This window comes from Notechis scutatus, chromosome 3, assembly GCF_049901735.1.
Source record: "Notechis scutatus isolate UNSWTSFEM ecotype Mainland chromosome 3, rNotScu1.2, whole genome shotgun sequence".
NCBI lineage: Eukaryota > Metazoa > Chordata > Lepidosauria > Squamata > Elapidae > Notechis > Notechis scutatus.
The window spans coordinates 87,049,837-87,077,769 of record NC_142011.1 but is presented as its reverse complement, the minus strand read 5'-3'; the positions used below and the strand labels follow the sequence as shown (position 1 = coordinate 87,077,769).

At 36.1% G+C, this 27,933-nt stretch overlaps 1 protein-coding gene across 3 annotated transcripts; it reads left to right on the top strand.

Annotated features, from left to right (window-relative positions):
- Positions 1-7,157: 7,157 nt before the first annotated feature.
- Positions 7,158-17,452, top strand: HCCS (holocytochrome c synthase). Of its 3 annotated transcripts, none has more exons than XM_026671851.2 (7): positions 7,158-7,213; positions 11,315-11,466; positions 11,889-12,025; positions 13,181-13,329; positions 15,050-15,169; positions 16,893-16,979; positions 17,165-17,452. In XM_026671851.2, the coding sequence occupies exons 2-7, from the start codon at positions 11,361-11,363 to the stop codon at positions 17,361-17,363; spliced, it is 798 nt and encodes a 265-aa protein (XP_026527636.1). In that variant the 5' UTR covers positions 7,158-7,213; positions 11,315-11,360; the 3' UTR covers positions 17,364-17,452. The 3 variants fall into 3 exon arrangements, with proteins under 3 accessions (XP_026527636.1, XP_026527635.1, XP_087816770.1); XM_026671850.2 differs by having other exon boundaries at positions 7,170-7,256; XM_087960644.1 differs by having other exon boundaries at positions 7,204-7,761.
- Positions 17,453-27,933: the final 10,481 nt, after the last annotated feature.

Genomic DNA, 27,933 nt, shown 5'->3' with positions numbered 1-27,933 from the left:
CTCAGTAATTGGTCAAGGCCAGATATTTCATACAGTGTTAATCAATTAGCGAGATTTAATGCTGAGCCCACCGAAAGGCACTGGCAAGCTGCTAAACGTGTGTTAAGATATCTAAAACAAACAATGCATTATGCATTGTATTCGGAGCCAAAAGATGAACTGAATTTGACTGCATATGCTGATGCAAGTTTTGCTACAGACATAAATACACGAAAATCTACATCGGGTACTGCTGTATTATTGGGAAAAGCATTGATTGGATGGAGATCTATTAGACAGAAACATCTAAGTTTGTCAACAGTGGAGGCTGAATTCTCATGTTTGTCTTTATTATGTACAGATTTAGTTTTGTATAAACAATTATTGATTGATATGGGAATTGATGTAAAAGATTCTATTGTTATTTATGAAGATAATCAATTGGCAATACAGATGGCTTCAAATATTGCTGTTAAGACAAGAATGAAACACACAGATTTAAGATATTTAAATGTGAGACAATGTGTGCAAAGTAAGATTAAGCTAGAATACTGTATGTCAAAAACAATATAGCAGATCATTTTACAAAGGCCCAAGGCTCTATAAAGCATAAGGTTAGCAGTGAAGATTATGGACTTAGAATGTAAGGTTATATATATTATCTTACCCAAAAGGGGAGAATGTTAGGAATATAAGTCACCTAACAGGTATTTGGGTTAGAAATATACAAACCAGGATAAACATTTTAGTACTATATCTTTAAGGGAATGCAAGAGCATGCAATTGGGTGTGGTTTCTCAAACAGCCATAAGATGGAGCCAGAAACCTGGGTTGTTTAGTCTTAATCTCAGAAGAGAGTGTGACTCTATCTCTGTTTCCTTCTGTTGGAAAGTATTGCTGTTGCTCCATTTCTTCTAATTGACTGATATTACTGGATTTAATGTACGTCTGATACTGAACTGTTTCTGACACTGGAATTTGATATTTGGATTATCCCTGGATGAAAACTGATTGATTTTACCTGTGAATGACTTTGGATTGCTTATTTTGGACTTTGCTTAAACCTTTCTGGAAGTAAAAACCTACATTTACTGTACAGTGTATCTGTGTGCTCTGTGTGTATTATTCCAACACTACTCTCAAATACGTCTCCCTGTATGCGCTCATTCTCCTAACGGGGAATTACCTCAACAGTCATCAGTGAAATAACAGAAATTTACCCAGAAGGTAAAAAAATGTAAACCTAAAATCTTTCTGAAGGCCTTATTTATGCTTTAAATAAGATATAAGTAACATGTTTGTGGAGATTTTTCAACACCAAATATAAGACAATTTTCCTGAACTTTGCACCTTACAGGTGTGTTTAGCTTTCAGGTGTGTTTACCACACAGACCTCATTAGTCTCAGGAAGTTTGGCTTTGGATCAAGACTAGTTTTGGAGTAAAGTGGGAAATAACTTAAAATAGAGCAGGTACGTGGCACTAAATGTTCTTGGAAATAAATATTAAGAAAATGTGGATATTACTCCCCCATTAAAAAGTATGGCATTTTATCTATTGTGTTGAACATTGAATTCATAAGTACATGGTACTTTTCCATTTTTAGTAGGTAGTAACTGTCTAACATGATTCATTTTGGTGAACTCAGACATTCTATATTCAAATTGTACCTGGAAAAACAATTACCTCTGTAGCAGATGTACATTTTTTAAACATTGTAATTAATTGAAACAGTTTTATTCTACCCTCAAACTGTAAGGGTTCAATCTACAACAAATAGAATAGCAGCCAATTAAAATTCATAAATTGAATCAATCATAAAAAAAATATTGACAATCAGGTTCCAGTTTGTCAGGCTTCGGCGGCGGCAGGAATTCGCGTTTGTGCGCGATCCCTGCCGCGCTCGCTGCTGGAGTGCCTCCGATCCAACTGGATTTGGAGGCTATAGTTATCCTGTAGGGATAACTGAAGACGGGAGATCCAGACAGGGGTCTGGGGGCATTGCAACCCCCTCCTTCAGCCGGCTAAACTCCCTTTTCCAAAGGCGGTGGAGCGGCGGTCAGCAATGGCTGCCACAAAGAACCTCTCAGCCAGACAAGTTTTGTGCAGGAGGAAGTGGAGAAAGTGAAAGTCTTTGGCTGAACCGGGACAATAAGTAACATCTGAACACCCTGGAAATCTAGCTCTCTAAAGGATACATTGTTTCCCAAGAAGATCATAAAAAACTGCAGATGAAAGTGAAAAGGGAAAGTTTTTTTTTCTTCACTCTCCTTCCCTACGGAGATAGCAATGGAAATCGGAAACACCCGCTTTGGCAACAGAAGGTAACTAATTTTGAAAATTAAAGCCAAGGGGACATTAAAGATTTATGAACATTGATATTTAAAAATCAATATTTTTTTGCTATAAGTGGGAAGGGAGAGGTAAATGATTTATATTAAAATTCTGCTGGAGGAGACTGCTTGGAGTTTATAAGATCAGAGATTAAACTGCAATAAGAGTTCTAAAAAATTATTTTGGAACTGTGTATCTGAACTCTACCCCAGGAAGAGAAAGTATTAAAAGAAGAAAGTGCTAAATGAAACAGTTTGTGTTGATTTGGATTGCTTGATGACTTTGGGACTTTTGCAAACTATTTTTTGAAAGTCTAAAAACACTTGGATTGTTTAAAAAAAGTAAATAAAAATAAATATATATATATCTTACAATGGCATTATCTGTGGAAGAATTGAAAATGGGATTTAAAAAGCTAAAAGAAGAGGAACAAGAAGGCAAGGGCTCTTCTGGATCTGTTTTTCACTTCTTAGAAATGGCGATTTCTACCTATCAGGAAATACAGAAATCAGAAAGCTGGGATGAAGAAGAAGAAGCCATCTTTAATGGACAAACTATTTTAGTTGATGAAGAAAAGGGAAAAAGGGGAAAGAAAATGGAGAATTCAAGATCTAAAAAAACAACCAAGAAAGGGAAAAATAAGGTGAAAAATCGATATAATGTCAGAAAGCAACAGAAAAGGAATACAACAGAGAGGGGAGACTAAAAGGGTGGAGATTGAGAGATGGGGGGGTAAAAAGGCTAGATTCGTCAAGAAAGGAAGGGAAAAAGGTCAGAGAAGTTATAAAGGCTTAAAACAAGATGTTAAAAAACAGGTTTTTTTTAGAGACAAAGAGTAAAATATAATTTAAAAAGAGATTCTGCAAAAGTACACAAGATTGTATTGTAGTATTCGTATTTGAAATAGAGTTAGAAAACTGGTATATTATATGTGTTAATAGAATATTGTAGGGAAATGTGTAAAATATCTAAGATTTAATAATATCTAATATCTATGTGTAAAATATCTAAGATTTAATAATAGAGTTTAATTAATTAATTTGTTATGGAACATTGTTTTTACTATATTATAAGCTTATTATGTTTTTTTTAAATTTTAAAATGTTATTTAGAATGTACTAAGCAGAATCAGAATGGAAACTATGTATTATTTTAAGTGTTAAAATTGGGGGTAAGATAGAAAGGCGTCATACTTCAACCACTGATTACAGGAAAAATTTTGTATTAAAGAGAAAAGATAAATAGACAATTGAAAAAGAACAGACAAAAGATACAAGTATAATGATTTAAATTGAGATGAAGTAAATAAAATAGAATTAAGAGAGTGAAAAGAGGGGAGAAGACATATAGAAAATATAGAATGTTAAATAAGATTGAAATAGTATATAAGGTGAGCATGAATTTGATTTATGTCTGTACAAAAAGATGTAACCCGGGGTTAAGCCGCTTTCTAAAAAGAAGTTTTATGTTTTCATGTTACGTGTTTTGTTTATTTATGTTTGTTTATTGAGAATTAAGATTGTTGGATGAGAACATATGAAATCGTAAATAAGACAGATGAAAGTATAAGTTTAATGAATAAAATTGAATAGAAGTAAAAGGAAAAATAGTGAGAAGTTGGAAAAAGAGTAATAAGATATGAAGCTGAATACATAAGATGCATATTAAATTGTGTTTGTATGGAAATGTGATAATTTGGAACTATGCTGTACTTAAATAAGATGTTTTATTTGCTTTCTTAAAAGATGTTCTATGTTCTTACGTTTTATGTTTTGTTTGTTTGTGTATTGTCTTTGAAAATTAATAAAATTTGTTTTAAAAAAATATTGACAATCAGGACTAAAATATGAACATGAAAGAAATAAAAACAAGAAATGTATGGAAGAAAGGGTATTGATTTTGCAGTTTTGAGATTCAGCAGGGTTGTGCAGCATTGGTATCACAGATGGTTGTACAGTGAGCCAGATGTTTAGATTGGATTTGTCATTTTTGTCTACCTATTGGGTCCTTTCCAATAGGGATAGGCAGATGGTGTTGCTTAATAATATTAAAGATGTTTTAAGAGGTAAGCTGTTCCAAGTACAGGTAGTCCTTGCTTAACTACCACAATTGGGACTAGAATCTTGATCCTTGAACAAAGCAGTAGTTAAGCAAGATGTCATGATTGCTCAAGTGACTGCTTTGCTCAACAAATGCAACCCCAGCACTCCTGCTTGTGGTCATTAAGTGATGATGCAAGTCATTAAGCAGATTGATTCCCTAGTAAGGGAGCAAGGGATACTTCGGGAGGGGTGGGAGACCCTGGAGGCTCTGCTCAAGAGCTGAAAATCCTCCTGAAGTCCAAGCAGGATTTTCAGATCCTGAGGGAGAAACATTTGCATAGGGCCTACACAGGCTGTTGCTACTCCCAAGGCACCCTATACTCTTACCTAACTGTCCTACCTCTATGCTCAGGAGCTGAAAATCCTCCTCCAAAATCCAACCAAGATTTTCAGCCACTGAATGAAGAGATAGCCATGCAACCTGCACTGGGTCTCCCCATCTGCCTGAAGTACCCCACAATCCTTATCTTACCATGCTGCCTCTTTGCTTACTGCTAGGATTTTGGCTGCCTTTCATCTCTGTGCACTGAAGGGAATGCCAGGATGAAGGAATAGAGCTCTCCATCCCATCGAAGGAGTTCAGCTCAGCAGGCACCTCTTTCATTCCGCCCCCAGATACTAGAGAGAATCAATCCTCTTGATAGGCGGCGGCAGCTTGCAATCTTTCCTGCTGGCTTCTCTATTGACTTACTGGGGAAGCTGGCAGGGAAAATTGCAAGACTGTCACAGGATTGTGGACACTTGGCAATTAGTTATAAATGCAAACAGGTTGCCAAACACCCAGGTTAAAATCACATGACCATGGGGGTGTTGCAAGATTGTATGACAGCCTGCTTTTACAGGCCACAAAGCACCCTTTTCTGAGACCATTGTAAATGGTTGTTAAATGACAGGGCATTAAGTCAAGAACTACCTGTAAAGCTGTTCCAATTGACAACTTGGTCAGTGCTGATGGTGTTCAAGAGGTGCTCACAAGGTTTTGAGGTTGCACCCAAGGCACCTATTACTTTGGTACTATCTTTGCTTTCTTTTGCGACAGTCATTTCACTTCTATTTGCAGGTCTTTATATTTCGTGATTTTCTCCAGTTCTTTTACTTCTTCTCGACTTACGACCACAATTGAGCCCAAAATGTATGTTGCTTAGTGAGAAATGCATTTTGCTCCATTTTACAACTTTCCTTGACACAGTTGTTAAGTGAATCACTATAGTTGTCAAATTAGTTCCCCGGTTGTTAGGTGAATCTGTTTTCCCCATTGACTTTACTGGTCAGAAGGTTGCAAAAGGTGATCACATGACCCTGGGACACTGCAACTGTCATAAATGTGAGTCAGCTGTCAAGCATCCAAATGTAAATGGCGTGACCATGGGGATGCTGCCACGGTCATAAGTCTAAAAATGGTAATAAGTCACATTTTTCAATGCTGTTGTAACATCAAATGGCCACTAAGTGAACTGTTGTTAAGTCGAGGACTACCTGTATTTTGCTGCCTCCAGGTATTGCAATGTTTACTTGTTGTCTTATTAATAACTCTTAAGTCTGGGACGTTATTTGGCCAATAGTTGTCTTGTTTGATTGCCAATTTGTACTCTATGACTATATTAAGTGTTGTACCTTATGATTCTTCATGAATGTATCTTTTCTTTTTATGTACACTGACAGCATATGCACCAAGACAAATTCTTTGTGTAATCACACTTGGCCAATAAAGAATTCATCCATTCATTCAAGACTCAGAGCATCTTAGTTTTTTCATTTTCTGTTACTTTGTCTAATTTGTGGTGTCACCAGTTATTTTTCTTCTTACTAATATCATTATCCCTCCTTTCAAAATATGTTTTGATCAGCTCAAGACAGCAAACATACCTACTTACCCTTTTTTTCACAACGACCCTATGAGGTAGGCTGGGCTTGAGAGACACTGGCCCAAAGTCACCCAGCTAACTATTTATCCCACCATGCTGATGTATATATATTTTTCTAAATCGGGAAAACATGTATTTTGAAAAGCCACCAAACCCAGGAACCAACAGCCCTGTAAACGATACATTTTTGTCAATTCCCTTCTTTGATTGACTGAAAAATGACAATGTTTCTGGAAACTGGCCAGAAAGCAAAGAAAGCGAAAGGCTCTGCTAATGTTTTTTTCTTTTAAGAATTTCATATACTGTATATATCTTCATTCTATAATTGGAAAGCTGAGCTCAAATGAAGTCCTTTCTTCTCTCTAGTCTAGAATAAGTGGAAATGGACAGGAAATAACCCAAAAGTGCTTTTTCAAAAGGCAATTGTACTTTTGTTTTGGAAAAAAAAACCTAAGTCCAGTTATCTATGGAGATTCTCAGTCATCCGGAATGGTTGTCCCAAAGGTGCTTTTTCAAGAGCCAACTGGACTTTCTGGGTTTTCTTTAAAGACGTTTTGCTTCCCATCCAAGAAGCTTCTTCAGAGCTGAAGAAGCTTCTTGGATGAGAAATGAAACGTCTTCAAAGAAAACCCAAAAAGTCCAGTTGCCACTTGAAAATACCTTTGGGACCATTGGACGACAGAATCTCCACAGGAAAACACCATGATCCCGAACCCACAATTTTGCGCAGGCGCGACTCAGCGGCCTAAAGCAAGCACGTTCTTCGGTTACCGTGGAAACGAACTACAAAGTTCTTCTCCTAACCTGCCCTCTCCGCCGACTGGCGCTCTTCCAAAACCCCGCCCAACACCTCCGCCCCCTTTAGTCTAATTCGCCGTTTGTTTTTAAAGCTCCGCCCAACCGCAGAACGTCCCTTTCTCGCGAGACGCGTGAGGTGAGTTTCTCAGGGAAATCGGGCTCCGGAGATTAGAGTTGAGGTAAATTAAGGCGCCTCTTCTTTTTTTTCCCGCCTCCCCGCCTGAAATAGAACGAGTGCGCGAGAAGAAGCGCGCGCCGTCGTCTCTTTTAGCGGTTTCTTTAACGGGGGTGGTGTGTGTGTGTGTGAAGCTTTCCTCTGTAATAGATGGAGGGGAGGGCACAAGGAGATAAAACCACGATACAACTATCATTCAGGGGTATACCTTGGCTTCAATTCTCCCTTCCGCCCCGAAACTCGGGCCGGGAACCGGAGCTGATGGACGCCCTCTCAGCCTCGGGGACTGAAGGGGAAAGGGAGCTGAAAACTCTTGATAGGAGGGGATATAATGGGCCAAAATATCTAAATTGCTAGGAAAAAACGTGGTTTTGAGACGGAAGCTGATGGCTTCCTGCGTGTATCGAATTGATTCGCCTCATGTAACTATTCAGGATTTACGTCAGGCTAGAAATCAGCCTGTTTTAACAAGGTGACCTTGGGTCGACCCAGCTCAGCCAAGAAATGAGGTAATTTTTCCTTCTTGGTTACACAAGTACAGGTAGTCCTCAACCTACGGCCACAATTGAGCCCAAAATTTCTGTGGCTAACTGAGAAATGGGCGAAGTGAGTTTTTTGCCCCATTTTACGACTTGCTGCCTTGGTTAAGTGGATCACTACGGTTGCTAAATTAGAAACAAGGTTGTTAAGTGAATCTGGCTTTCCAGCTGACTTTGCTTGTCAGGAAGTCGCAAAAAAAAGGAAACTCATGACTGCAACCGTCATTAATGTGAGTTAGTTGTCAAGCATCTGAATGTAAATCGTGGGACCGTGGGGGTGCGGAAATGGTCATCAGTGTGATAAATGGTCGGTCATAAGTCACTTTTTCAGTACCCTGGTAACTTTGAACGGTCACTAAGCGAACCATTGTAAATTGAGGACTACCTGTATAAGCTGCATATCCAAGTCTTTGAAGGTGCTGCTTATGGTGGCTATGTTGTGAGATGAGAGGGTGAGGGTTTAGGTGTTTTTATATGTGGGTTAAAATGTCTATAAAGGGATTAGTTAATAATTCTATAGTCTTGATGTAACTATTTTTTGATGCAGATGTAAACCCCTCACCCCCCCAAAATCCAGCTTCTTCCTCATTTTAATTTTCACATTTCATTTCTCATAAGTACATCTACTACTGCCTTCATTTTGTATTTCTTACACACTATCCTAATGAATAGTTGTCATGCCTGCCTAAGATTGTCCAGATTTGGACCTTTGTGTTTCACATGATCCAAAATGCCTAATTGGAAAATGATGATGATGATATCGAAATCCATTCAGTCATGTCCCACTCTTGACAATTCTATGGGCTAGGTATCTCCACCTGGCCTTCCCATCTTGCACTGCTTCTTTTGAGTTGTTCTATGCTCTGGCTGGTGTCACCTTTGATGGTGGCCTAATTGGAAATGAAGCGTTATTCTGTGTTGGGGAAATTATTTAACAAGTGATCAAATCTGATTTATTCAATTCTTGAAGCTTCATGTTACAATTTTAGTAATATAGTAGTATTCCTGATCCTTTTCTGGTGTTGCTTGTGTTTTTAATACTAGTTGAAAACATATGTGCAATTACATCCAACAAGTTCTACTATTTTAATTAATTTAAAATACTTTTGTTTTCCATTTTTTCCCCTTGGGAAAATCCATGGTAGCTAATGGGGCAATCATGAAATGGGAATTGTGCTTTATTTCAAACTGGAGAGCTGCTTGACTGAAGCATTCAGAGGGATCAAAAAGTGGTTTTATACAGAAAATAGGGAAGGCTAGTAGTGTTACACTTCTCCCCATTTCTTCATGGCCTGCACACACCCCTGTCCTATCCAATTTTTCCAGGGTTTTCCCTTCTGCTTGTCCGTCCCCTCCACTGTTACTAATATTCATGGGTGGCATATCTATCTCACAGGCCCACCTATTCTCTGATCTTCCAACACCTTTCTTTCCTCCCTTGCATTCTGTCATTTATTGCTGCCAGTGTCCTAGCATGATATCCTACCAGGATGCCAGCACCCTGAACTATACAGTATCTTCTTTTTCTCCCACCTTTTCATCCCTTACCGTTGTTTCTACCCCTACACTTTTCATTTCCAAAGAAATACATAATCTTGCCTTTTTTCACTATACCCTTTCCATTTCTGCCTGGAAGAACTGTATTTTGATCCTTATAACATTTGAATACTGTATATGGATTAAAACAACCAAAATGTGCATGTTTCTGTTTGCACATAGACCACCAAATCTAGCTACTTAATGGATGGAGTGGTTCATGCATGGAACATTTTGTACATATTTTCTGGCTAAGTATAATACATTAAAACAATTATGAGATTCCAGAAAAATAGTAGAAACTGTGACTAAATTGTATAGCCATTAACTCAGCTTATTAAAAAAAGCTTTTAAACAGAGTACCAATTAATCAAAAAGGCAATTGCTAATGATCTGAAAGCCTTTACAAAATGAAGATAAATGCCTTGATTAAAAAAATCATCTGTCCTTTATGTGAAAATTATTAAAAATAATTATTCAGTAAAGTAACAAATAATTTCCCTTTCCCATGAGTACATTCTGAGAATAGTATCTGAAAATATATGTATAATGTGCTCAGTGTGGTTTGAACTAACCATTGACTGGAAAAGAGATCTTGGGTCATAGCTTGATGAATGCATTGGCATAGTTTGCTTAGGAAAAATATTTAAAAAGTACTATCATAATGGCATAAAATTCTGAATGTAGCCCATTTTGTACACAATGTAGTCTTCTGGTTGCTACACCTTAAAAAGATTATAGAGTTGAAAGAAGTACCAAAAAAGAGTAGTTAGAGGATGGAATTCAATTTAGCCCCAGTTGCAACCAGTCATTAACAATAAACTTAGTGTTTTTAGAACTTGATAAAATGTGAAGTGATGTAGCTTAAATCAATTTATGTAAAAAAGTGAATGAAATTATGCAAAGAGTTTTTATTCTGGACATATCTATTTTCTGTTTTGTTTACAATTTCTTTTCCCCCTTCTCTGCCCATATATAGCCCTTAATATACTGTATTTCTAAAAGTCTTCATGCAAATAATTATGGATACATGATAAAGTAATGCTTAGGAAATATTGTAGCCCTTGGGATTTTTTAATTTAGTGAAATGTTTAAATTGGCTGATATTAATATGCATTGTGTGAAGGAATTGGACTGCATCTGAGATAATCCATTGAAATTAAGTTTTGGAACCTTCACAAAATGTAAAAGGAAGCTATTCTTCATACTGTGTGTAGTTGAGTTATTGAATTAATTACAACATGTAGAGATGACAATCAACCTAAATGCCTTTGAAAGGGGATTTATTTTGATAGATTTGATGCCTGTAGAAAGATAACTTTATGTACCTGTTTTAAAGATTGAAAGTTTGTTGAAAGAAGCTAAAATGGGCAACTGCCATTTTAGAGTTCTGCCCAGCTGTTTATGTCTTTTGCAAACCTATTTACTTAAATCATATGTGAGATCCTTTAAAGTTTAAATAAATGAGTGTGCTTTTGTTTACTTTATTGTTTGAAAGTGAGAGTTGACTAAGGAGAATATAAAAGTAAATTTAATATAGTGGAAACAGGTTTCTTAAATGTATATGGTAAACATTAAATGGATGACAATTGACTACCAACCATAAAAAAATGACCAAAACAAAGTAAGCGCATTGAAGTTGTTTGATGATACAGGGAGAATGATTGAAGATAAATTGTGAAAGAAACATATGGAGGAAGAATGAATGGACTCAGGAGGAGAGGAAGATAAACAAATATGGAATGGATTGGATCCCGAAAAAGAAATAAATTGGAAGTTTAAGGAACAAATGAAATATTGGAGAGAATTACTATATTTTACTTTACTTATGATGGAAATAGTTGTTTAGAATATTCTAAAATATTCTAGTATTTTTAAGGGATATATGTTTTATAGTTGATGTAATGTTTTTAATATTTCTTCTGTTAGGCATATTATTTGTAAGTGTTCTGTTGTTGTCTGTAAATTATATTGATTTGAATTTCAGATGATCTATCCAGTAATTTAAAGTTAAGCAGAAAGTCAAGGTTGTCATGGGTTTATCTGCATCCTCTCAGTTAACTACAAATCAGACAACTGTATCAGAGCAGCCTCAAAGTGAAATCTCACAATGTCCCATGCATCAGAAGAACGTGGAAGGTGACTGTTCACTCTTATTAAACTAACCAAGCATTTTTTCAGGAATAAAAATCTTTTTAAAAAACAGGAGCAGTATACACATTTTCATTATAAATATTTAGCTACTGACTGATAAGCATGAAAAACTCCATCTTCATTTAGCTGTAGAAATGGGTTAGAATTGCTGCATGGTACTTCTTTATCTCTCCTTCCTTTAGAGGAAAACTAAATTTGACCATTGAAGAGGTAAAATTTCTGGCTTGTTTCTAACAGTTTGGAAGAACATTAAAGAGTAAAATGGGTACCACATAGGTCTTGCTAATCTTTTTTTACCTTTAAAATCCTTCTGAAATAGAGACTAGAAGTTGCATTACAGAATTAAGATTTTACTCCTAGCATGTAGATTAACAGCTGGAGTTTTAATACTTTTTTTTCTGTTTCAGCCTCTCCAATGAAATCCGGTGACTGTTCCAGTGAGAACCAAAACCCACCTGTTCCTGTACATCAAGAAAGAGCATATGAATATGTACAATGCCCTGCTAAGTCTACTACAGAAGAAAAGATTGATCCTAGAAATATGGTAACTTCAGTCTTGTTTCTTCAGAGCACTGCTATCAATTACAAAAGAAGTTTTGTAAGATTAGGTGTTATTTTGCTACTACTCTGTTTCTGCTTTCAAAATAAGTTCTTAAAATCTTAATGCCTCCATTTGTCATATTGGAACTGAAACTAAATTAAACCATTTAATCAATATCAGAGATGAACACAAATTTTCCAGTTGAAAACATTGTACCTGACTACCCTTACAAATGATCCAGATGTATTCCTTTCTTTATATCTGCCTTTTTCAAAATACAGCTAACATAATTGTGGAAAAACTATTTTTCAGGTAATTGTGATTGTGCCAATAAGTTTGGATATTTGTGACAACCCCTGTATCCAATTTTTGAATAAGAATTTGGCTGGTTTCTAATGATTTGGCTAGGTGAACTCAGAGATTGATGAAATGTCATTAGTTTAATTTGAGAGGCATATAACATGAAATTCTAATGTTATAAACAACTTCCAAAAACCTTAAGTGCAGGATTACAATCCCTTCACAACTATAATTTTTAATATTAAAAAAAGGAGAACTTATTCCTCTCAAGGTGGAACTGTAATCTTTCAGCGCTGCTTTTAAACTAAGAGCATGTCACAGCTGTTTTAACAGTTTGCCATTGGAGATACTCTCATTATATTTAATAATGTATAACAAGTATATAGAAATGTAGCTTCCATATATTAAAGCTTTTAGCCAGTTCATTACATCATTTTTTCTATTCCTAATTGCATTTTAGTTATGTTTAATTTCAGTTTTCATACCTACTGTTTCCATTTGTTTATATTTCTTGCTAATCTGTAAGATATGTTATAGTTCCAAAAAAGCATCTCAGTTAAAAAGAAGGGCATTGTTAAGAATTGGTCTTTGATTATCAGAAACTTATCTACAAATACAGAAAGCAAGTAGTTGAAAAACTGTAGCTGCATCTCAGAATTAGGTAAAATCTGGATGGACTACTAAAAGACATGTTGGTCCATTCAGAATATGTGGCTTCTAGTCAAAACAACATACTAGAATTAAAGTTATTTTTCCTAAATTGAAAGACAATGAAGCAAGTTGATAAATGAAAAAAAACTTGTTATTAAATATACTGTATTTGCTTCTCTAACTTACTGTTTTTAATATTTTATTTAGATGCCACCTCCTAATCAACAACCATCCCCTGGGCAACCTTTTCAACTATCTACAATAAGAGAAGAGTCAACTATTCCTAGAGCTTATTCAGAACAAAAATGGGTTTATCCCTCAGAACAGATGTTTTGGAATGCAATGCTTAGAAAAGGGTAAGTGAATTATAAATTTAGTTTTGCAAAATAATGATATGTCTAGAACCAAAAACTATGTTTCTCATACCTTCTTTTTGTAACATTTGACTGAGATTCTCACAAAAAATTATTTTTGGGAAACACCTTGGAAACACCTAAAAATGGTGAGAAAGGATTTTTCTTTTGTAAAATAGAAGTAGAAATAATATAGTTACTGTCAATTTTATTTAATATAGTTACTTTATTTAATTTTATTTTATTTTATTTAGTTATTTTATTTAATATAGTTACTGTCAATTTTACTGTCAACATGATACATTTATACACTTTTGAAAGATTACAAAAAGAATATAATTTACTCAAAATAGCATATTTTCATATTTAGAATAGCAGTATATTCAGTTAAAATAATTTTTGCATTCCTTCTTTGGTCCAGATTCGTTGACTGCTTCCAAACGGCTGAGGTTTATTAGAGATTTCTGGAGGTTAAACCCACAATTCATTATCAATTAAAAATTATAGAAAAATACAGTTTGGACAATATACAGGATTTTGGGAATATATAATAATTATTCAGGTTAATTGCACTTTCCAGAAGTTGGTCAGAAAAATTGGCCGTCATTTATATTAAGTTGGAGATGCAGTAGTTTTGAAAGTACACTAATATGCCTGTTTCAGTAATATACATTGGTAGCGCTTTATTGGTTGAATTTTCTTATTATGGAGATTAATTGAAAGCAAACGTGAGTACCAAAAACTAAAGTTTTATCAACAAAATTCATAAAATTTTAGCTTTTGAACTGACTATTGTTGACAGTTTGATTCCAGAGTGATCAATAGTTATCTTGTTTTAAAATTGAGTTGTAATTTTATATAAATAATAATTGTTATGTTAGCATTAGTGTTGTAATAATGTAGCAGCATTGCATTTTTTTTTCTTTTTCCCCCTATTCATGCCCCAACCTATATGGAATTTGGGGCAGATTTGCAAGGTAAATGTTAATTGGCTTTGTTGTTTACATTTATTAAGAGTTTTAAAAAGCACCTAAAAATCTTCTTTTAAATATGTGTATGCGTGTGTGTGTGCCTTCGAACCAGTGTTGACTCTGGTGTCTGCCTGAATGGCTCCCTGGAGTTTTCTTGGCAAGATTTCAGAAGTGATTTGCCATTGCCTATTTCCTAGGATTAAAAGAGATGGTCACCCAGTTGGTTTTGTGTAAGCCAGGACTAGAACTCACAAGCCTTCCAATTTCTAGGCTGATACAATAACCACCATACCAAACTGGCTCAAAATCTTCTTTAGTGGTTTCTTTATTTGATGTTATTTATGGACATTGTACTTGCTTCCTAAAGTACACAACCACTTATTATTTGTTTAGTAAAAGTAGAGTAGGGTTAATCTTGATTTAATGTTTAAGGTCAGTACAATTTTTTTCCCAAATAGAGTGAAAGAAGGAGGAGGAGACCAAGATATTTATTATATTGTATTTTACATCCCGGCTTTCTTCAGGGAGTGGAAGATTATGTAATACTGCCTCTATACAACAGCAGTTGTAGGAAATAACTGGGTTGAGAAGCACTGAACTAGCCCAAAGTCACTCATCAAACTCAATGGTCAAATGAAGACATGAACCTGGATACTTCCAGTCCATCCCAACATCTTAAATCTTACATTATACTAGCAAATACCACATAAATAGCTCACCTTGCTAACTTTTTCAGTATTGCTTTTTGTTAGCTGGAGATGGAAAGATGATGACATGAACCCAGAAGATATGTCTAATATTATCAAAATTCATAATCGAAACAATGAACAGACTTGGAAAGAAATTTTAAAATGGGAATTACTTCATCTTAGGCAAGTATATATACAATCTTAAATGATAATGCTTTCTGATTTGCATGGCTGAATGTGATCTGAAAAAATAATAGTACTAGGAGTTGTCAACTTATGACCACAATTGAGCCCAAAATTTATGTTGCTAAGTGAGAAATTTGTTAAGTGACTTTTGCCCCATTTTACAACTTTTCTTGTCTCATTTGTTAAGTGAATTACTGCAGTTGTTAACTTAGTAACATGGTTGTTAAGTGAATCTGGTTTCCCCATTGACTTTGCTCGTCAGAGGATCACAAACAGGTGATCGCATGACTCTGGGACACTGTAACTATCTAAATGTGAGTCAGTTGTCAAGCATCCAAATGTAAATGGCGTGACCATGGGGATGCTGCCACGGTCATATGTCTAAAAATGGTAATAAGTCACATTTTTCAATGATGTTGTAACTTCAAACGGTCACTAAGCAAACTGTTGTAAGTCAAGGACTACCTGTATTCTAATAGTAGAAATGGGAAACTGATAGAAATCATTTCTGGAACATTCTAGTAATGCTATTTTCCCCCAACATAACATTGTTCAATAGTTATCTTTTAAGTCAGTACCTTTGAATCAGTGTTGACTCTTGGGGACTGCCTGGCCTAGTTCTTGCAATTTCCTATGCAGGATTTCAGAAGCAGTTTGCCACTTAGGGGTGTTTCTTAGGGCTGAGAGAGTGTGTCTGCCCAAAGTAACACAATTAGTTTTGTGTCTTAAGGCAGAACTTGTAGTGTCCTGATTTCAAGTCTGATGCTTTAAGCACTATACCAAACTGACTCAGTTTAACTTCCTAAAACCCATTTTGTTTTGAAGTACAAGCTTTCCTCAACTTACAACATTTTATTTAGTGACTGTTTAAAAGTTATAACACCACTGAAAAAAGTGACTTATAATCAGTTTTCACATTTATGATCATTGCAGCATCCCTATGGTCATTTGATCAAAATTCAAATGCTTGGCAATTTACGACTGACTTAGCCATACGTCGAGGACTATCTGAATTCATAACGGACTGTTTGAATGTTGTTTATACTCTGTCACTAGATCAATAAGCATACTTTTCTTCAAAAGATATGTGGAGGCATGACCTTTATCATTTCTTGCCAAACTACATATGTAAGTGAGATGCACAATATGTATTATTCAGTTCTTCACTGCTCTATCCTTACATTCTAACCAGAGCTGTAAAAGCCAGGAGAATGTTTTTAAAAATGTAATTAATTTTTTTAATTTGTTTCTATTTTTGGGATAACTATTTCCATTACTATAATAAAATAATATAAAAACTAGAAAATGAAATTGATTATATATACTGCTGCTTCTTTGGAAATCACAAACTTCCTATTAACAAAAATGATAGCTATTTAATTTTCCATCAGATTTATATTAATATATCCCTCCAAATAAAATAAAGTTAACATATACTGCTACAGAGAATTAATATAAATATTAATTCCCCAAGAGTTAATATAATATATATTATAGAATTATAATGTATATTAACTCTAGAGGATTGCTTTTAATTGATGTTTCTTGTGAACATTTTGTAAGACACAATATATGGTTTTCTGAATTGGGGATTTCTTTTGCTATGACTTCTAAACCATTGTTATGGCTGTGTAGGGCTGAAATGTGTGTCTTGGTTGGATGTGTTTAGTTTATTTTTCTGCATTGCTTTTTATTACACAATTCTAAAACTGTTTTTTAGGGACTGTCCATGTGGACCAACACTTGTACGATTTGGAGGTAAAGCTAAGGAATATTCTCCAAGAGCTAGAATACGATCTTGGATGGGGTATGTTGATTTTTTTTTTCTATTTAAAAGGAGAAAAATCTTAAAATTAGGTTTGTTTTTTTTTTGTTTTCAACAGAAGATTCAGTGTTGTTAATATGGAACCCCCTACAATTAGAATTTCAAATGTGGGTTACATATTATATATATATTGAAATAACATAATTATGATTTGCATTTCTTTCCAGTTATGAACTTCCTTTTGATAGACATGATTGGATTATTGATCGCTGTGGAACACAAGTCCGATATATTATTGATTATTATGATGGAGGAAATGTAGATAAGAACTATCAGTTTACCATTTTGGATGTTCGTCCTGCTTTTGATTCCCTGACTGCTGTGTGGGACAGGATGAAGGTGGCTTGGTGGCGCTGGACTTCATAATTGATTTTATATGGTGTGAACAAGACTATATTATTTCAATCTGGTGTTATTCTGACAGTAGACTTTAATAAAGTTTACCAATGCTTCAATTTGATGGCGTGTATATATGCTTGAAGTGGGGATGATGAAAAAATGAATTATTTTAAATGCATCTTTATTTTAAAATTATAGAGTTTTCTATTTGTATTGACTTTTTGGTCAAATTTTATCAGAATACTAAGAGGTTCCTGAGTATCAAGATAATTTAATTGGATTAGTTGTTAGCTCTTGATATCAGTGCCCTAAATCTACAGTTAAATATAAAATTTATTTTGTTTTGAAAAGATACTATCTTCTGTCAAAAAAAGATAAAGAATAGAAGAGTAGAGTAGAGTAGAGTAGAATTATTTATTGGCCAAGTGTGATTGGGCACACAAGGAATTTGTCTCTGGTGCATAAGCTCTCTGTACATAAAAATAAAAATGTTATTTAAAAGGCTGCTTTAAGTCTAAATTATTAAAAGTAGTAGAGTGGCTTATGTAATGAAGGCCCCATGAATTTGTCCTTCAAAATGATCATAGTCATAAACAAACCATGCTTTACTCTCAAATCAGTGTATAATACCCACTATTGACTGGCATGATTAAGTACAGGTACTCCTTAACTTAAGACCACAATTGAGCCCAAAATTTATGTTGCTAAGTGAGAAATTTATTAAGTGAGTTTTACCCCATTTTACAATCTTTCTTGCCACATTTGTTAAGTGAGTCATTGCAGTTGTTAAATTAGTAACATGGTTGTAAAGTTAATCTGGTTTCCCCGTTGACTTTGTTTGTCAGAAGGTTGCAAAGGATGATCATATGACTCAGGGACACTGCCACTATCATAAATGTGAGTCACCAAGCACCTGAATTTTCATCACATGTCCATGGGGATGCTGCAATGGTCATAAGTGTGAAAAATGGCCATAAGTAACTTTTTTCAGTGCTGTTGCAACTTTGAACTATCGTTAAGCAGATTGTTGAGGACTACTTGTATTTTATAGGTAGACCTTGATTTACAACCACTCGTTCAATGACTGTTCAAAGTAAAAAAAAAAAAAAAAAAAAGTAAAGGTTTTCCCTGACCAGTTGTAGCTAAATCCAGGGGAGTACACATCTCTATTTCCTAGCTGAGCAAGTATTATCCAAAGATGCTTCTGTGGTAATTTGGCTGGCATGACTATACGCCGAGGTGGACAGAACCCTATTGAAAGTTACAATGGTCTAAATCAGGGAGTCTTGAACCAACAGCCACTGCAGCATCCCCACAATGACATGATTGTGATCCATATGCTTGGTTAAGTGTGGCTTGCACTTAACAATGGTTGCAATGTCCCATGGTCTTGGGACCGTCATTTGCAACCTTCTCTGCCCTGATGGCTCCCATAAGCAAAATGGAAGCCAGTAAGAGGTTGTAAATAAATCCAGTAAGTTGCTCCTACTACTGCTACTTTTTCTCCCAAGGCACCTTCAGGCAGCAGATGAGATTATACTCATTCATGATCCGCCTGAATTTATGCCATGTAGCAGCACCCACCCATCCCACTTGTGCCAAGCTGTAGCACCCACCCTCTGTCTGTATTTGTGCCACAGCAACCCTGTACCCATGCCATGCTGCAACCACCTGCTTTCATTTGAACTGTATTGCAGCAGCACCTCCTATTTATTCCGTACTGCAGCACCCACCCCATCTGCTTTCCTGCATTTTCATCTAGCTGCAGCACTATCCCCCACCCACCTGCATTTTGTAGTACTGATCTGGCTGGCCTGCTTGCAAAGTCGCCTAAGGAAAACTTTCTTGTGACTGGAATTTGCAACTTCTGATTGGCTTTAATTCTTGAGTAATAAGACAGAAGTCACAGTAATAAATACAAATAAATAAATACAATGTTTCATCTGTTTAATCTTTCCGGTATGTTCACAAAACAATGTACATGCTATGCCATGCTATGCAAATATCCATTATTCTTAGATAATTTTATGTATGGTATAAAGTACACCCAGACACACAGAAATGTACACTATAAATTGATGAATTCAGTTATGTTTTGGTAGAATCATAGAATGATTATTACATTTTAATAAACTTCTTGCTTTATCTCATTGGTTCAAAAATGTTTTATGTTAATTGCGTTTTCTAAAGTACTGAGGGTCTGTATTGCTTTGCTCTGAAAGAAATGATTTAGTAAAACACTTTTGTTTACATGACATGAAGGATCGAAGTGACATGAAGGATTGACAAGAGAAGATTTAGGGTGCAGTTTGTAGAGGCCGCATGATATGGAGAGTGTCTGGTTCCTCTTATAACCTTCTGTCACATCATCATTTAATCTTCTAGCCAGCATCCAACAGCTTAGTCATTCCCAGGACCCCAATATGTAAATTCTGGAGAAGGCAACAGGATCAGAAAATAAAATACTTCTGGTCTGCAGGGTAGAATGTTGGTAAGAAGAAAAAGTCGATAAGATAATCAGAAAATGGAAAATCCAGTGCATCCATATTGTGCTGATAGGCTAGCACTTTAGCAGCATAATCTTACTGATACAAATTTAAGATGAGCTGATGTCCAAATATCCAGAATTTTGGAATTGCCTTTTTAATACCTTCTTTCAGTTATAGCCCTACCCACCCTACATTGGGTCACCATAAAACTTACTGTCATAACATTTGATGTCTTTGTTGTCTATTCTTACCCTGCTCTTATTTGAAGTGTATTTATAAAACGTACTGGGAACATACTCAGAGCGGGGGTGGGGGGTGGGACGACACTTCTTGACTTAAGGCAGAAATTGCATTCCCTGTATTTTCTGGTACAGGAAGTGGTGGTATAAGGCCTCTTCCCTCAAGGGATCAGATGAAGGCCACCTTTGGTGATCAAAGGGAAAGACTTGGATTGTGAAGTGACATAATGAAGTTACCTAATAATTCACTATGAAGTGACATAATAAGCTGAGAACAGCATCTATGTGTACATTGTTCCCATCCTTCTCTTTTCAAAGGCAACTAATAGTCCCAGTCTGAATGCACAGGGCCATCAGCTTCAAAAGCTGTATTTGACTGAATGCTGCATCAGCTGCCTGCTTTGTTGAAGTCTGCTTTGCCTACAAAGCATTTCCCTCTGCTGGATTTAGGCTGAATTCAGAAGATAAAGCAATATGTGAAATACACGCATGCACTCACGGTTGGTGATCAGCATTCACAGACCAGGAAAGGGATTCTGAAAAGCTCACTAAAAATAACCAGTTGCAGTACAAGGGGAAAAGGGGGGGAATTTTTATGCTAGAAATCATTAGGCAAAATATTTGATAAGGACATGTCCAAGATAATGAATATATGGAAATATAGGGAACAATAGCTATAATTCCTGAAGACTGGAGGAGTTCCCATAAGAGGAAAAGGTCCATTGTTTATGGCTAATTAAAGAAGCAGCAAGATGCATATGATAGAAGCATAAAAAAGTAAGGCAACGAACAGAACCTTTTCCTTTTTTCTTGTTTTAAAATTCTACATTTCATTTGGTCAGCTGCTAGGAAACATAAGACATTGGCTTAGATGGCAAGACCGTGTAGTGCTTTGGAATTAATTCTGAAAAAAGAAGTTTTAATTCCATGGGGATGCAAATGTAGCGTGTATAATTGCCTTTAAAGCAATTGCATCTTTAAAATAGTGGTTGCCAACCAGTGGGCCTGAGGTCCAAAAGATTGGCGACCCCTGCTTTAGTCAGTCTGGGCCCCTTTTCACCCTTGTGGATGATACTGGAGACAAAGCAGAAGTCTAGCTCCATTCCCTAGAAATAACAACAGCCAAAAGTAGAAGAAAGATGCGGAAAGAAGCAGCCGGTGGCCAGGCCAGGCGCGTGGAGTGAGTGGGGCAAGTTCCCCCCCTCTGCCCCTTTCCCCCCTCCCCTCACTACCTCCTGTTGTTCGCAATGCAAGCAAAGCAAGCCTTGTGTTCCCGCGGGCCATGTGGGTGGCGTAGCCTTGTGTTCCCACGCAGCCTGGATTAATTGCTTTGGAGGTTGCTTTGGGGATGACATTTCTCTGCAGACCACCAAAATTTTCTCGCAGTCCACCAGTGGTCCCCGGCCCACTGGTTGGAGACCACTGGACTAAAGTAGCATTACAGTGCTGCAATGCAATGAACAGATAGTTCTCAACCTACAACCATTCATTTAGCCACTGTTCAGTTACAGTGGCAGTGAAAAAGTGACTGATGACTGGTCCTCGTACTTGCAAACATTGCAACATCCTCATGTCATGTGATCAAAATTTGGGTGCTTGGTGATTATTACCTGTTTATGATCTTGCAGTGTCCCAGGATCATGTGATTGCCATTTGCAATTTTCCCAGCTGGTGTCCGACAAACAATGTTCAAGTTGGACTCACTTAATAATTGCCTGATTCACTTAATAATTGCAATGGTTTGTTTAACAATTGTGGCAAAAGCCATAAAATTGAGTATGACTCCCTTTAACAACTGTCTTGCTTAGCAATGGGAATTGTGGTCCTAATTGGGTTTTTAATCCAAGGGATACCTATATGATCCACTTCTTTTCTACATGCATTGTAATATTACCTGTCCATTCAGTATCCTGTGAATCAGGGCTGTCAAACTCAAGGCCCGTGAGCCGAATCCTTTCTGCAGGGTGCTTAGATCTGGCCCGCGGGGCCGCCCTGGAAACAATGAAGGACTGGCCTGCAGTGCCTCTGCCAGTGAAAATGGAGCTTGGGGAGGTCACATGTGGCCCACCTGGGCTCCATTTTTGGCCACGGTGACTTCATTTGACCCTCTACCAGCGAAAATGGACCCAAGCTCCGTTTTTGCTGGCAAAGGGTTGCAGGAGGCCATCATGGCCGAAAACAAAGCCTCAATGAATGATGTCGAGCTGGCCATGCCCCCCCAGCAATGCTCCCCTGACCCCCCCCAGGTCAAACACAACCCTGATATAGCCCTCAATCAAATCAAATTTGACACCCCTGCTGTGGACTCTGGTGCTACAGCTTTCTCTGCTGCTCTTCGACTTCGGAAAGTCACCATGAAGTTCAAATAGATGGAAAAATCTACAATATTTACAGGCCTATGTGTACCTGCCTTCTGTCTATAAATATAGCTTCACCTAACATGATTGTTGGAGCCAAGAGTATGAATGATTATAATTAGAAGTGTAATTTTCTGCAATGGCATTTGTCATTTGTCACAACACTTCATTTAGTTTCCCTGTTTTTACACATAATATGAAACGGCATATTGTTTTTCGAATTCATAATTTCCTTAGTAGCTTCCCATGAAAAAGTGGAGTCTTTTGTCACACACATTTAAGGCATTAAGGAATATATTAGCAGCTGTGTGCCATTTACTCAGAAATAAATGATTAACTCTACCTTACAAAATTAAGGAACTCTTTTCCTTGGTGAGAATGACAATTATGCTGCTTTAAAAAATAATAATGAAACGAAACCTCCTGTTCATGAAGTTGCAGATGGTCTTGACTTAAACCTGACCTTTCTTAAATTATAGACATTAATTATTTCCTCAGGAAGATGCTATTGTGATCACATTACTACCCGAAATGTCATAATAGGCCATCATATACTTAGAGTTCAGAAGCCACAGAAAAAACATTGAAGCTATATTGACAACCTTTACATCAGTTTTAACCTTTACACCGTAGAGTCATTTACTCTCCATAAAACATGCTGGTTGCTTGCATAATTGTAATTTAATTTTTTTTTTTGAGCAAAACTACTTTACTCCATAATGGTTTATGAACATGGTTTCGAAATGCATTCAATCTTTTAAAAATATCCCCACCAAAAGTGTCTTGATATACCAGACATTGAGATTCATCTAAATATGATATTTATGAGTACACATGCTTGCTTTTACATACATACATACATACATACATACATACATACATACGGTAGTAGTGTATAAATTTCTATATCATTATGTCAATCCTGGAACATTGCAATGATTGACTGAGTGACTGACTGGTGTCCAACCATATAGTGACCAGAGGTGGTATTCAGCAGGTTCTGACCAGTTCTGGAGAACCGGTATCGGAAATTTTGAGTAGGTCAGAGAACTGGCAAATACCACCTCTGACTAGCCCCACCCCCATCTATTCTCTGCCTCCTGAATCCCAGCTGATTGTCTGGGTCTTCTTTGGTTGCCCTGCACAGGAGAACAGAGCTGGAAAGCAGGTTAGTGGGGTGGGGAGGGGAATGGGGATTTTGCAGTAATCTTCCTACAAGAGTGGGGTGGGAATGGAGATTTTACAATATCCTTCCCCTGCCACACCCACCAAACCACGCCCACAGAACCGGTAGTAATGTTTTTTTAATCCCACCACTGATAGTGACCACATAGACCAATTTTCTCCATAATGATCTATCCCTAACCTAGTCTTTCAGGTTTCCTAACTGGGCACCCATTGCTTCTGTAACCAAGTCCATCTACTTGCCTTTCTTTGGTCTTCCTCTTCTCCTCCTTTCCACCTTTCCCACTATTAGAGGCTTCTCCAGAGAGCTGGGTCTTCACAAAATGTGTTTAACGTAGGATAATTTGAGCCTGGTCATTTGTGCCTTAAGTGAGAACTTTGAACAGAATTGTTTTATGCATATTCCTTCTGAGAATATATTTAAATATTATAGTTCACCTTTAATTTAAATTTAAAAAAGAGAACAAGTTTGGTATAATGTGAAGGTGTTGGCTTAGAAACCAAGAGACTATGAATACCAGTCCTGCCTTGGGCATGATAATGGATTACTTTGGTCCAGTCACTCTCTCTCAGCCCAACCCACCTCACAGGGTTGTTGTTGTGGGGAAAATTAGAAGGAGGAAGGAGTATGACATATATGTTCACTACCTTGACTTACCTATAAAAGTAACAAAGGCGGGATAAATATTAAACAAATAAATTAATGGAGTATCGTATTTTACGGTCAATTAATTTTAATCAGTTATTAATTTAATTAGTTAACAAAATATATTATTGGGAGGGCGGAGCTGGCATTGTGACGATACAGCATGCGATCTTCTGAGATCGCTGCCGATATCTTTGCTCCTGGACGGTCCAAATGGATCTAAACCGTCCCGAAGAGATGGTGAATATAAAGAGCGCATCCTGTCGATCCCAGGGATACTGCAAAGTCCCTGGTAGATCCAGGAGAAGCTCTTTTTGCCAGCGGCAAAGAGGCAGCCATTAAAGCTGCTGAAGTTGAGACAGCTCCGAAACGAAAGAGAATGGAAAGAGAGAGTGTGCCGGTTTGGTGAGAATTTTTTCATTACTTTAAGATTTGAAAGGACACCCTAAGGAAAAGAAAGGATCTGTAAAATTTTAGACAGAAGTGATTAAGCGGCAATTTTAAACAGGAAGTCAAAGTAACTTTTTTTTTCCTGTCTTTGCTGGATTTTTATATATGATTTTATATTTTGAAACTGGACTGGTTTCTTTTTTCTATCTATTCTTTCTCTCCTTTTTGACTTTATAATATTTTAGGCTAGAGACTCCCTTCTAGTCATCTTTTTAAATATTTCTTTCCCTTTTTAATTAATTTTTATTATATCTTGTTTGGAAAAGGAGGGGGAAAGTGAAAGCAGAAGAAACTTTGTAACACTGCCAACTAGAGGCTTGGAAATATTCTATCTCTTTTTTTTTCTTGACCAGACAAAGCTGAGAAAGAACTGAGACTTCTTTTCAAGAACATTGCCTGTTTGATAAGATAGAGGGAAGAGCATGGGAGACTATTATTGCAGGTGCTCTTCTGGGTTTCTAGCAGTAGCTGGAGTCTGGTATTGAAGCTTACAGAAAAAAAAAGACGATAAGACTCTGGAGAAGAGAGTTATAAATTTTAACAAAAGCCTTGGATAACTAAATAAGGTGCAGGGTGCTCTTTTTACTTTTTTAAAGCTGGGCTATTTCTTACTTTAACAAACCCCCTCCTTACTAGCTTACTTTTTGTAATAGCTACTTGGATCTTTGGCCTTTTGGAACTTGTTTTTGTCTTTCTTTTTGTTTTTGAAGTCTAATTTTTATATTTGCATTTTATTTTAAAGGAAAAGTTTTAGTATTAATACTTTCCCTCTTTTTTTTTTAAGAGAGTAGTCTCCTTTCTTTTTTCTCTCTCCCTCCCTTGTATTTTTTTTCTATTTACTTTCCATATTGGCTTTTTTTTGTGTGGCTTTCTTTTTCTTAATGCACCCTTTTATACCTGAGACTTTTTAATTGGATTAAGGTGTTGAAGAACCTGAAGAACTTTTTTTTTCTTCTTTAGTTTTTTATTTTCTATTTTTCCGCCTTTTCTAGGATTTAACAATTTTTTTCCTTTTTTTTTGTTTATGGTCTTTTCTTCCATTTTTGAGTTTTTACTGCTATCTAACCAATCGATTGGATTAAAGTATACAAGAGCCTGAAGAAATTTTTTATTATTGTTGTTGTTATTATTTGGCTTCTTCTTTCCCACTATTTTTACTTGGAATTACAATTGGTTATTTCACAAGTGGATTAAGGTCTAGAAGAACCTGAAGATTTTGAATTGTCTGAAATGAGTAGGAAACTAACAGTGCCTGGTCCTTCAACTTCTACTTCTTCCTCTTCACCATCTGGAGGACAACGCTCAATACAGACGATGTTACAGCAAGAAAAAGAACAGGAAAAAGTGATGCTGCAGATGATTATGCAAAGAATTCAAAATATACAAATAAGAACAGAGAATATTGAAAAGAGAACAGAGAACAGAGAACAAAAAACAGGAAAAACTGATGAAAAGATGGAAAACATTCAACAAATGATGATGAAGTATGACGAGAGATTCCAAAAAATTGAAGAAGATAAACAAAGAGATAAGAAGATTGGAGATATTGATAGCAGATTAACTGTGGTTGAACAAGATAAAAGTGGGATGCTGAGATGGGAGATGGACAGATCAGAAATTTATCTCAGATTCCAAAACATAGAGGAAGAAAAGGGACAAAACCTAGCTGAGATAATGATAGAAATTTTGGCTGAAGCTCTGGAAATAATCAAAGAGAAGATGATGGATGGAATAGATGAGGTTTATTGAGTTTTCATAAGATATGCAATGAGAAATAGCTTACCAAGAGAAGTTCACATCAGATTTACAAAGAAAGCCATAAAAACGCAAATATTGCAGGTGACAAGAGAGAAAACATTGAAATACAAAGATAAGGAGATTGTGGTCCTGAAACAAGTACCCAGAAGAGTGAGAGAGATGAGAAGAGAAGAGAAGAGATTCCTGACTAAAATTCTACTTTAAAAAGTGGTGAATTATAGATGGCTGATTCCAGAAGGTTTAATGTTCACATGGCAAGAACAGAGACATAGAATTGATTCAATTGAGAAAGCTGAATTATTTTATACAGAATATTTTGGAGGGAAAGAGGAGGCAGAAAAAGAAATGTCACTAATTGAATTCCAAGAGGACTGCCAAATAGCGACTGAAAAAGAAGAAGGTGCGGTAGGCGGAAAGGTGGAAGTTAAAGAACAACGTGAGCCAAGATCTACGAGAGCTGCTAAACCTAACTATAAAATATAATCATGGAAGAGAAAAAACTGATTAAAATTTACATAAATGGACTTAACTAAAAGAAGGAAAACTTTCCATAAATTAGAGAAATTAAAATTTGATATAATCTTCCTACAAGAAGTACATATTAAAAAGCAACAGGAACAACTGTTGATACAGCCAAAATTAGGGAAAATATTTACTTCTTTGACACAATGCAAGAAAAGAGGAGTGGTGTTATACATTAAAGATATTATCCCAGCGAAATTGATCTATACCGATGACGATGGAAGATTACTAATGGTGGAAATAATGGACAATAATATGAAAACACTCCTGATTGCAATCTATGCCCCGAATGACAATCAAGAAGAATTTTATAGAAAACTACATATGAAAATAATCAAACTGGACTATGCTAATATAGTTATGATGGGAGACTTTAATGGAATTGTAGACAATAAATTGGACTATACAGCAAAGAAAACAACAAAGCAAAACAGAAAGACTCTCCCTAAATCCTTTTTTTAAATGATAGATGAAATAAATTTAAAAGATACATGGAGAGAAAGAAATGCTAAAACTAAACAATACACCTTCTATTCAAACAGACATTTATCATGGTCCAGAATAGATATGATATGGATGTCAACAGAATTGTCAGCTAATATCCAAGAAATAAATATTGAAACAAGTACTTGGGCAGATCACAATCCAATGACAATTAAATGGAAAGGACAAAGAAGAAGGTCTAGATGGACGTTAAATAATACTATATTAAAGGAAAAAGACTTCATACAGAGGATGGAGAAAGAATTGGCTTTTTTCTTTAGAGAAAATAAAAAAGAAGACACATCAATGCAGAACATATGGGATACAATGAAGGCATATGCCAGAGGCTTGATAATAGACTATACAAGGAAAAGGAATACTATGAAAAGGCTAGCCTCTAAGGCCTTAGAGGATGAGCATAAAAGACTTGAAAAAGAGCTACAGAAAATGCCACAGAAAAAGGACATT